The following is a 12,080-nucleotide window of genomic DNA, read 5'->3' as shown; positions in this document are numbered from 1 at the left end:
ATTTTAATATGAAGAAAAAAGCAGCCGAAAGTCATCGTATCTTGGTGGAAGTTTATGGTGAGCATGCTCTATCTGAGCGAACGTGCCAGAAGTGGTTTGCACGCTTTAAAAGTGGTGATTTTGGCTTGGAAGACGAAGAACGCGAGGGTGCACCGCCAAAGTTCATGGATACCGAATTGGAGGAATTGCTCGATCAAGATCCGGCTCAAACGCAAGAAGAGGTTGCAAAAACTTTGGGAGTTGATCAATCAACCATTTCCAAACGTTTAAAAGCCATGGGAATGATCCGAAAGGTAGGCCATTGGGTGCCGTATGAATTGAAGCCAAGAGACGTTGAACGCCGTTTTATGGCATGCGAACAACTGCTTCAACGGCACAAAAGAAAGGGTTTTTTGCATCGAATTGTGATTGGCGATGAAAAGTGGGTCCATTACGACAATCCAAAACGTCGGGCAACGTATGGATACCCTGGCCATGCTTCAACATCGACGTCGGCGCAGAATATTCATGGCCTGAAGGTTATGCTGTGTATCTGGTGGGACCAGCTGGGTGTTGTGTATTATGAGCTACTGAAACCGAATGAAACGATTACGGGGGATGTCTACCGACGACAATTGATGCGTTTGAGCCGAGCACTGCGAGAAAAACGGCCGCAATACGCCGATAGACACGACAAAGTTATTTTGCAACATGACAATGCTCGGCCACATGGTGCACAAGTGGTCAAAACATACTTAGAAACGCTCAAATGGGATGTCCTACCCCACCCGCCGTATAGTCCAGACCTTGCGCCATCCGATTACTATCTCTTCCGATCGATGCAACATGGCCTGGCTGACCAGCACTTCCGTAATTACGATGAAGTCAAAAAATGGATCGATTCGTGGATTGCGGCAAAACCGACCGAATTTTTCACAAAGGGAATCCGTGAATTGCCAGAAAGATGGGAAAAAGTAGTAGTAAGCGATGGACAATATTTTGAATATTAAATTTGTAACCATTTTACGTCAATAAAGTTTCAAATTTCGAAAAAAAACCGCACGAACTTATTCATAGTCCTTAAATTATTAAAAAAAAGAGGTTGTCTGTAAAGTCGGTTTACTGACGATAGTTTAACGTGAGAACGTCATAAGAAAATACTGATGTACTGGTTGCAATTTTCAAAACAAAATTTTAATTTTATTTGTTTGATAGATATTTTGTATGGATATAGAGGAGGAGGTAAATGGAATCGCAATGGAATAGGTCAAGTTAAATTTACACAAACGTGAAAGTTGACGAAACATTTCTCAAATTCATGAAAGATATGTTCAATTTCGATTGTGCATCAGACGTTAATAAGTCAAAAACACTAAGAGGCAACATCATCGATTTGCCTTTTTCAAGACACTTTACACTCGAAACACTCCCTTTCATTTCCTATTTTTCCTATCATCGTCCTATTCGCAACAGAGAAATGATTCATTACCATGCACACGGGAAGAAGGCATATGCAAATACAAATATGCGAATTTATATATGTACATATGCGCATATACATTCATATATGTATATGTTCACTCCAGTAGGTGTGCAGATGTCGGACGTTGCCGAATGCGGGGGCCGATTGTGCTCTTTGTCGTTCGTTCCGCGCTCTCGCTTGCAGTTCAAGCAAGGTAACGGCGCATGAGCAAGATAACGACACATTTTTTCGTGCGTGCAGCCGGCTAAATCGAATTATAAGACGTTATCAAATAAAATTATAAAAAAAAATGAAAAATGATATATAAACTTTGTAGGGCTCTTTATTTAACTTCTTTTACATACAAAAATGAAAAATAAAAATTTTAATATTAAATTATTTAAAAAAAAAAATTTTAATATTCAATTATTTAAAAAAAATTATTAAAATTTTACAAGTTACAAACCCATCTGGCGTGACTGGTGAGTAGGCTGCTGAGTGCACAACATTAAAACATCAGATACATGTCTCAAATTCTCAACACAAATTATTAAAATATAAAAAAGAACCGAAGAAATTGCACTTAAGGTGTTAGTGGTAGTCAAAGGCGCGAAAAAGTTATAATTTTCAATAATTTTTTTTTGCTAGTCATTTGTTTTATTTTTCAAAAATAATGATATATTAATCATGTTTCGACTTGACTTTAGCAAAATTTCAAAAAAAAAAAATTAATAGTTGTAAGAGTTATCGTTGTATGTGTGGAGCCCGTTTCTCCAGAAGTAACCGGGAGATTCATCTAAAATCGATCGGGCAAGAGAAATTAGTTTTATTAATAGAAAATCTTGTGCCTAAGCGAAGCTTTTTTCTCAAATTTAACAATATGGCGGCCTTAGGAAATAATTTTCAGACTTTCGAGAAAAAACCGACAATTAATTGTTTAAAAAAATGGATTTTTTTTTTTTAATATTAAGTTATTTTTAATATTAATTATTTTTTATTTAATAAGTTTAAAAACGCCGCTTAAGTTGATCCTCCCGACAAATTGGACTGGATGGCTCTTCTATTTATCTGAAACACAACAGCCAAAAAAACTATTTATCAGTATGACTGTTACTGTGTCCCGTACTAGAATAAAAAAAAAATTGACAAAATGGCGCGGTTTTGTATTTGACACTCTAAAAATCGGTTTTTTTTTCAATTTTTTAATAAAAAAAAACCGAAACTATTGAAATAATAATATGATTCTAGTACGGGCGACAGCCAACATATTAAAATTTCAGACGTTCGGTTCAAGGCGAATCTATTAAAGGTGGTGTTGGTAAATCAGCTGATTTGTTTTTTTTTTGTTTCGCAGTGTCCATGTGGCTGTCAGCTCAGAATGAAACAATTAATTATTTGTTTTCTAGTTTCTCCAAAACTTTGCTTTGACAATCAAACGTACAGAACATTGTTGTTGGTGTAGTGCTATCACCTTTATTGAATGCGCCTACATTCGGTTGAATAGTTTTTTGTTTTTTTTTTTACAACATAAGGCCGAAAAAAGTAGTTTAGAGATAATTGAATTTAAAGTTTTGAGAGTGGATAATGCGTCCATTGATGCCGCCGCATGTCTGAATCTGACTCTACTTGCTAAAACGGCTGTGGAATCAAAAATACTTGGAATATCATTCCAAAAATTTGACAGTATTTTCTTAAAAATCTATACTTTTGGAATATCAAAAAAAGGAGCAAAAATTTTTTGAAAATGCAGGACCACCGGGAGCCCTTAATATATCATAGGATTTCCAAAATATATTTATGCTAAATTTGCTCCCAGGCATTGTGAACGACTCGTAGACTATTATACCAGTATTCTAACTGACTCTTGCGCATATTTGCTTACATATGTAAATAATTTATTGTTGAATTTCATGTAAATAAATATTTACATTCATTCCGATTTGCATATTCAACTTTATTTTAAAACGGAAAGTGGTATCAGCGGAAATTGACTAATTTGTTGAATGCTAGTATTCGTATAGATTCGCATAGGATAATACTTCAGTATGACTCAGTTAGTACCAGTTTGGTTCACAATATGTCAACGACAATGTAGGAAACGCTTTTGGGTTCCATGACTTCATTTAATATTGATTTGAAGTGCACCACTTACTGGAGTTTCGGGCATGGAACACCAAATGAAAAAGTGGTTTTCTAATAGCGGTCGCCCCTTGGCACGCAATACCAAACCTTCGTCTGTTGGTTGGTTCGAGTGGTGATTCATCCTGAGTCCAACTAGCGCTTCCGCACGATTTTGTTGCCACATCCTCGTTACCAACTTGTTTACCAGTTATTTACGGCATGACTATATCCAGTCTGTGCGGCTTAAGAACCTTATTAGGTTGTTGACATCTAAGCCAGACAGTTGATCAAGACTAAAAAAAAAAAAAATACGGTACACTAGACAGGGCTAATATACCGGGAAAAACCCGAGTCATTCCGGTAACGTAGAACCGGCTGCCATGGGAATGTGGTAAGGGCCCAATCTAGTGGTTAGGACCCTACGTTGTTGATCAAGACTCTCAAACAGCGGTTTGTCCAGAGTTAACATTCTGTCCTTTCATAGGGCAGGGCATACACAGAGGAAGTGGAAGATTGTTTCCATTTTCTCCGGTTGTTTACAACTGTGACAGTATATTCGACTGTATTTCTGTCGTGAGAAGCTCCACATAAGAAACCATCTACCGTTGAAAGACAAGAAATGTAAGCTCCAATTATATACATATTATATGCATATAAAGCGAGAGAGAGAGAGAGAGAGAGTAACAAATAGGGTTTTAAATGAGGGGTTTTTACTTTTTTCTTATAGAAATAACATTTTTTTGTTTAACCTTTTCTTGACTAACACCACTTTATTGAGCTGCATGAATGTTGCAAGTCTTTAAAAATTTATGAACCATAATTCGATTTTTTCTGCTTGCTTTGACAGTACAGATATATATATATATGTAAGGTATATGTATGTATATATGTTACACGTGTGCATTTTATTCTAAACACTATTCTACACTACAGTTTTTATTGAGATTTTTACCACAGTTTTACCTTTGAAAAACACTTATTGCTACAGTATTGCTTTATTGCTCTGGTACAAGGTGGCACAAGTTTAATCATCCAGTTTTGTTTTTCAAAAACTTTAATAAAAAATTAAATGTTTTTGAGTGATGAAAATCTTTATTTTGACCTTTACGCCTTCTAATGCTTGTCCGTTTGTCTACTTTACAAGTGTCAAATATGTTTGACGTACACGCAACTATTTACAAAAATTAAAAATCTTTCGATAAGGTGACTGATTTTGCTAATTTTTGTATTTATGTACGAAACTATTTACAAAATTATAAATTTCGATAGGGTGAATAATTTTGCGCCACCTTGTATTCATATTAGAGTGCAAATGTCGTTCGTATATCTTTGATACATGTCTCGCCATCTGACACACAATTGTTCTCCAAGACAAGATCCCATTGCTGATAATCGTCTAAATCACATTCGGATACAACATCGTCGATACCACTTGTGAACATCCAACCTCGTTCGGTACGTATTTCGTCCTTGGCATTAATACGTATAGTAAATACAAGTGGACCGTAAGTCTCACGGAAGTAATTAATATCCGACTTGCGGCGTATGTCGCTAACGATTATGATTTCAGCATTCGCATCCAACATTGCCGCGCGACAGAAGTAGCCATAGTCTTTGGCACGCACCGAATCACTCCATTCGATCATATCTTTCCGATATTTTTCCTTGTACGGGCCATCGCTCAACAATTCTTTCAAGTTTAGATTAAGTCGCTTTGCCCACTCAGCCTTTATGGGTGCTGAAATATGAATTATTTGACTACGATCACTGAATAAATTCTGAAGTGTGCTAGAAAGGTAATCTTTCCCCGACTTTCTTTTCCCGCTAATTAGTAAGATCTTTTTTATCCCAGCCATTTTAGCACTTAAGCTTGATTGATGTTCAACGATGCCGCATACAGTTGTGTGCTGTTTACTATTCACTCTCTATGCTCTCAATGCTAGAGTTTTCCTTTCACGTTAGCTGCTTAATTTGCATTTGAAAAATTTGAACTTTTGTATTGAGACTTTATTATCATTAAGCAGATGCTATTTATTTATACAATTTGACGTCAACGGATGCAGCCAATGAAACCTGAAATATACAAAGTAAAAATATTAGAAATCGTTATTTTAATAAGTTAAAATTTGATCCATACAATCTTTTTCAACATACAGCCATTGACAGATAAATAGCACAAATGTGAACCTTATCGGTTAAGTTAAGTGTTTAGTACGAACTCTGATTTGCTCAAATAACTTTGTTTTTAGTATAATTTTTTGTTTCTTGAATAAAATTTTAAAGTAATTACTAAAAATGGGACGTGGAAAACATTGCACGCCGAAGAAAAGAGCTCTTATATAGCGTACGAGTCAAAACGGAAAAAGCTATGTAGAAATAGCTGAAATGATCGTGCGCTCTCGGAAAATGGTTTATAATGCTCTTAATTTAGTTAAGAAAGATTTATCCTATCTAAGCAAAAAACGAAAAGAAAACCAAAGCCGCGAAAAGCTGATGCTAATGTGGATAAAGCTATAATACGCAAGGGCGAAACAGAACCTTTTAAGTCGGCACGGCAAATAATGCTTGAAATAAACCAAGAATCTGGTCTACAGGTGTCCAGAAAGCTTGTAGGAAGGTGACTTAACGAGCCCAGCATAAGCAGAAAAAAACCACTCCTCTCGAAAAGACATATCAAACACCGACTTGCCTTTGCAAAAGCCCACAAAGACAAATCTATTCAGTTTTGGAAAAACGTACTTTGGACCGACAAAACCAAAATAAATAGAATGGCATCAGATGGGAAAACTATTGTACGTCATCCAAAAAATCAAGCGCTAAATCCTAGGTGCACAAAAAATACGATTAAGGGGTTACATGGGTTTCGTGGGTTCAAAAAATCGATTTAGTTTTTGCCTTTCCAATTTCTACAATATCTCAAGAATAATATCCTAAATTTTCAAATCGATCCGAATAATAGTTTCGGAGATACAGCCTTTGGAAGGTGTGCGCTCCAAGCCACTTTTATTGTTACTCGGATCTTTGTAGCAGCATTCCCCGTATATGTATGTATGTAATGGATGGCTATGCGAGTACAACAATAGCAACAACTAAATTAAATTTATATAAATTCATACCTTTTTTTTTTTATAAAGTTGTAAATGTATTACAATATTTTCAGCCTTTTTATTCTTAAGACATTGGTTCTTGATATCTACTGAAAAGGACCAGTCTGTGAATGTACATGGGTATGTTATAAGAGGAGATTAGCACTGTAGAATATATCAGCAGGTGGTGGCTCTGCGGGCAAGAAATGTTCGTGTCCATAGTGCAACTAAAGGGTTGATTGTCCGCACGACACTGACCACCTATTCACATACCCGCTTAAGCCTACTTATCTACCATCCCTCTTCCGTTCTCTAATCGTAAACTAGATAAAATTCATGTATTCATGTATCCACCGCTCTAGGTATAGTAGTTTTGTGAGCTGCCACAACAACAACTTGAACTTTGGCGTCGAAGTCAGCAGAGTCGCATTCTCACATGTGAATTTGACGTCAGCTGCATTCTTCAGAAGAAATCAGATGGCTTCAGCATCGGCCAATTTAGGAAGAATGATTTTTGTATAAAGATTCTTCACTACAAAGACACCACTGACGTTATTTGTCAAGTTTATATTAATTATATTATATTAGTAAAGCGTTGAATTGACAAACTTTCACTTTTCAATGGATCTTATTTTCCTTCATTTTTCCAATGGCTGTGTAAATGATTCTCTTAATTAAGTAATTACATACCGTGGACTTCCGGTTAATTTCCAGGGAACATATTTTTTTTACTTATTGAACTATGGGCAAAGTAACTAAAGCATAAATTTATTGAACAGCCCACTTCACAAACAAAACAAACAATCGCATTGCCAACCATGAAAAAAATCTACTAATCGAAAAAAGGGAACATTAAAGCACATAACGGATTATGTATTGTAAATAATGCTAATCAAAATTTATTTATTTCTTTTCGATTTTACTTTTTATGAGTCGATGTTTTTATTAAAATAACATTTTTTTATTGAAAGAAGCCATTACAATTAAAATGTGCGGATATACACATCTTTTGTGTGGCATCTCTGCCACAGCGCTGCGACAAATTACTATGTCGAAGTTTTCGCTGGCTTTTCGGCCATCGCCTTCGCCTTCGCCATCGTCTATCTCTGTCCGCAGTCGTCGTTGGAGTCGTATGCTTTGCATTTGCGTCGCTTCGCAGTTTGTCTTGTCGGGTAGTTACACAAATAGCAAATATCTACTACCTAGAATTGAAAAAAAAGTTCCTCTGCTTCAATTGGAAAAAATTTCACTGCAAGCAGCGACTGTTGACTGCAATAGAAATTAGAGATTTTGTGCGTAATCTCAGAGCAAAAGTCGTTGGCGGAGTTCTGTGGACGTCTCGGTGGGCAGAAGCAGCGTAATAAACGTGCAGGTGCAATTAAGCGGTAAACCTATAAATCTTCAATTTACACGAAAATAAAAATAGCGCAGGAATGGATAAATTGGATACCAATTTGGAGCAAGCATTCGATTTGAACCTTATTGAGGCCGTGAAAATGAATCCGGTCATATACGACCGCTCACACTATAACTACAAACATTTTGTAAGGAAAGCGCAAACCTGGAAGCAGATCGCGGAGTCACTTGGAGTGCCTGGTAAGTACTGGGGACGTACTGTGTACATACATATCTAATAACTGCGGCGGCGGTAATATTGCGCATCACAGTGGTAGCCATAATAAAAGTAAAAAATATGGAAACGGTAGGAAAAACCAAGCCAACGTCAAAATTAAAATGAAAATCAAGTGTCAATTGAAATGTAAAATGGTAGAAACGTTGATATCCATAAAAAAGTAGACGGGGGTTCGATGTCTGGATTGCGTATTAGTGTGTGTGTGTGTGTGTGATTGGTGCCAACAGCAAGTACGCAGCAGACGATAGGAGAAGGAGGGTACATTGTGAAGAAAAAGGCAGCGGCAGCAATCGAAACCGCTACAGCACAGCAAGCAGCACATATTGTCTGTGGGGCCAGTATAGCGATGAGTTAAAATTAAAATAGGAGCACCATACTACCACACTGTGTGCGGGCTGGTTGGCCGTATGCCTGGGCTTCGGCTTACGGCTGTTGTTTTTGTAGGTTATTGACGACAGAGGCGCGGGCGGAGGCAGCTGCGATCGGGACGTCGCTGTTGTTGCGTAGTCATAGTCATTCTCCTTCACCCCGCAGCCGTAACCGTCAACGTTGACGGCATTCACATTTCGTAGGAGCCGATGTCGTTGCTGACTGCTTGCGTTTGCTGTACTTTGTTGTTGAGTCGCTTGCTTACTTGGTTTTTGCGCTTCAAGTGTGACACGCTTCCGCTCGAGCTCTGGTATATTAACACTCAAGTGGTGAAGAGACAGCTATATACTCGAGTGTATGCGCAGTGCGGCATACGTATGTGTAGCAACGACTACAACAGCGACGTTTGCCAACGTCAATCAAGCAGTTGAAGAGGGTGTAATCGTAAACTACAAAGCAGCAGCACTGTAAAGACAGACAGTGGCAGCGACAATTGTGTGTACGTGGTGGCGCGGTGGCGACGTTTTGCAGTTTACCTCGTCTCAATTTCATTCGGTTGTCTTTTCTAAATAGCTGGTTGGTTTTTTGTTGTTACTTGCTATATAAGCAACCAGAGAACGTTAATAATTATAATAATAAAATTAATAAACGTTCTCTGCTCTGGTTCAGTCGCCGTTTTCTATTTCGCAGTAGCACAATGTTTTCCCGTTTTTGTTGGTTTCATTTCCCCAACGTTCATCACGTTTGTTTACATAGCACGGTATCATTGAACAAGATTGATTATAATCAGCCTCTGTTTTTGGGTCGTATTCGTCACTTTAAATGGGATGTAAACAAAGTTAAGGCAAGTTTCTTTAGGCAATAGTAGAAGTTCTTAACAAATAATTGACACGATATTTTTTACATAATCTGTTTATGTTGTCAATGTTAACACTCTTTTATTGCTTATATTAGCACATACATTTACTTTGAACTTATTTGTAATTCTAGAACAAAAATGCACGAAACGTTGGAAGAGTTTGCGTGACAAATTTGCACGGGAAATGAAATTGTGTCAGGAATCACGTTGGCGTTACTTCAAACAAATGCAGTTTTTAGTGGATTCTATAAGGTAAACTAAATGGCCCGTAATTATAGAGAATTTAAAGAAAGGTTTTAACAATTATAATTGTGTTTTATGCCAGTTATAGTCAATTTAAAATGTATTAGCATTCTATGATTGACAAAATTTTAGAAACTTACTTTAAACTAAAAATTCGGTTTACCTGAAATGTTTTTTTACCGTTGAACTATAACTACGGGCCAATATATTTATCACTTCTCTATGGAACAAAAGTTAAACTGTTGCCATTTTGTAGACAATATAGGGAATCTCTCCTGGGAAAATGTAATACTGTGCAGCAGAATACTAATCAAGTGACACAAGTTGACCCAAATCAACAGCAACAACAACCGCAGCAACAAGCTGTAGTGGATATATTTGCACAGCCATTTAACGGCAGCGCCACAACATCGGCTCAAGCACTCGCCCATCCGCATGGTGAGTTGAACAAATATGTTTCTATACTTTGTGTTTAGTTGTAACAACACAATTTAACTGTAAGCAAGTGTGAGCGATGGACTTTTGCACACCACTCCAGTTGGACATTTAAGATTTCGAACATCGCTATTTGCTTTTAGTTTGAAAATATTTATTTTGAATTGGATTATTGTTTTGTATCACACTATATACTCAAGTTCACGTTTAGAAATTGCAGTTACAGGCGATACTCAGTTAGCCGCCGCTAAAGAACAAAAACCATACTTCTATGAACCGCCGTTGAAACGTGAGCGCACCGAGGAGGAGAATCACGACAATATGATAAATACAATAAAGATTTTCCAAAACTCGATGTCACAAGCGGTTAGCGCCGAGGATCAATCATTTGGAATGGTAGTCACTGACATGCTTAACACATTGGGTGTAAGACAAAAGGCTGAAGCAAAGGTGCACATCATAAAATATCTTACGGACATGCAGTTACTGGCACAACACAACAAATATTAGATTGTGCACAGAAGATTTTCGAATAGTCATCATATGTACCCATATAAAATATAGGGATGCGGTTTACTTGCAGTTAGTGCCGTGAGGCGAAAACCCAGAAAATATGCAATTAATTTTTGTTTCGTATTTAAAAACATCAACATAATTTAAATTACTCTTTAAACAACCTGAAGTTAAATACATTTCACCAAAATAATAACATAAATTTAAAACTTATTTACAAGTGATGTATTGGATTTAATATATGTTTGGAAAATTACTGAGAAAAATGATAAATTCAGTTTTTAGAAAGTTATATATTTTGAAGAATTTTGTGTTAGTTACAGGAATAGCCACACACACGTCCTTACACTACTTGAAATGCTATGGTTCGAAATAGGTAATTACATAAGCCCATAAATATTTTTTGCACAACCAGTGTTTATATAAAGTTTCTAATTTGATTTCAGTTGTAAATCTTCATTGAATTTAATTCACTAACTATACAAAAACATCATTATACTTGAAACAAGAATATGAAGCGGTGGAATTATTGCCGATGGCGTCTACTTCAACCTAACTTGGATTTTTTAAGTTTAGTAGTTAAGGATTATTATCGCTTAAGAGTTTAACGTAATATATACACAATAATATATGAGAATAGAAATACTATGTATGCATGTGTATGAATTTATAAATGAAAGAATAATTTACTTATTTTACAAATTTGCGTCTTTTGGGAATTTTCAGGGCATTTTCAATTCTTGTAGCTATAATAAGCGTGCCGATAAATGCAATGACACCCGTACGCCCGTATCAGCTGACACGATGAAGCAACGATCTACCATACTAAGGAACTGAACGGTGATGAGAATTCATTTACATGGGGCTCTCATGAAATTCATCGAGTCAGCTAATACGGGCGTACGTTTACGTTGGTGAGTGTGAGCACCATAACTTATATCGGCAACGGAAATATATTTTTCATTTAATAATTGTTAGTAAACATTTTTTCATTAAATTTCAGAATTCGGACACCGTTCCAATTTGTAAATTCAAGGTAACTATTATTTTAGGCCTCAACCCTAAATATTAAATTCTTAAAATCTTCGCCCTCTCGTTACGCTGCAATTAGTGGAGTCGTAGCCGTAACTACAACCATATGACCTCTGGTCACGATCCAGCATGCTTGTCCAGCAGGCTTATATGTGTGCGTGTCGGGTGACACTCGTACTTGCTTCGTGTCACGCATACTTGTTGTCGGCTTTTGCTTGATGAAAATCAAAAATTTTAGATATTAGCGTCAACCACCCGACACGCACACATATAAGCCTGCTGGACAGCATGCTGGAGCGTCACCAGAGGCCTATAGCCGCAACATTACATCATTTGTCGATCAGTCAT

At 36.8% G+C, this 12,080-nt stretch overlaps 2 protein-coding genes across 3 annotated transcripts; one reads left to right on the top strand and one right to left on the bottom strand.

Moving 5' to 3' along the window:
* Positions 1–4,598: 4,598 nt before the first annotated feature.
* Positions 4,599–7,460, bottom strand: LOC128867560 (phosphomevalonate kinase). Its single transcript, XM_054108920.1, has 2 exons — positions 7,339–7,460; positions 4,599–5,635 (listed from the first exon to the last, which is right to left on the bottom strand). Exon 2 carries the CDS (start codon positions 5,416–5,418, stop codon positions 4,864–4,866), a length of 555 nt encoding a protein of 184 aa, XP_053964895.1. The 5' UTR covers positions 5,419–5,635; positions 7,339–7,460; the 3' UTR covers positions 4,599–4,863.
* A 292-nt stretch (positions 7,461–7,752) lies between these two features.
* Positions 7,753–11,402, top strand: LOC128867559 (transcription factor Adf-1). Of its 2 annotated transcripts, none has more exons than XM_054108919.1 (5): positions 7,753–8,244; positions 9,641–9,761; positions 10,009–10,190; positions 10,408–11,076; positions 11,147–11,402. In XM_054108919.1, the coding sequence occupies exons 1-4, from the start codon at positions 8,082–8,084 to the stop codon at positions 10,695–10,697; spliced, it is 756 nt and encodes a 251-aa protein (XP_053964894.1). In that variant the 5' UTR covers positions 7,753–8,081; the 3' UTR covers positions 10,698–11,076; positions 11,147–11,402. The 2 variants fall into 2 exon arrangements, with proteins under 2 accessions (XP_053964894.1, XP_053964893.1); XM_054108918.1 differs by having other exon boundaries at positions 7,754–8,244; positions 10,399–11,076.
* Positions 11,403–12,080: the final 678 nt, after the last annotated feature.

The sequence above is a fragment of the Anastrepha ludens genome, chromosome 6 (genome assembly GCF_028408465.1).
Source record: "Anastrepha ludens isolate Willacy chromosome 6, idAnaLude1.1, whole genome shotgun sequence".
NCBI classification, from domain to species: domain Eukaryota; kingdom Metazoa; phylum Arthropoda; class Insecta; order Diptera; family Tephritidae; genus Anastrepha; species Anastrepha ludens.
The sequence above is the reverse complement of the archived record's forward strand: the minus strand, read 5'-3'. Positions and strand labels throughout refer to the sequence as shown.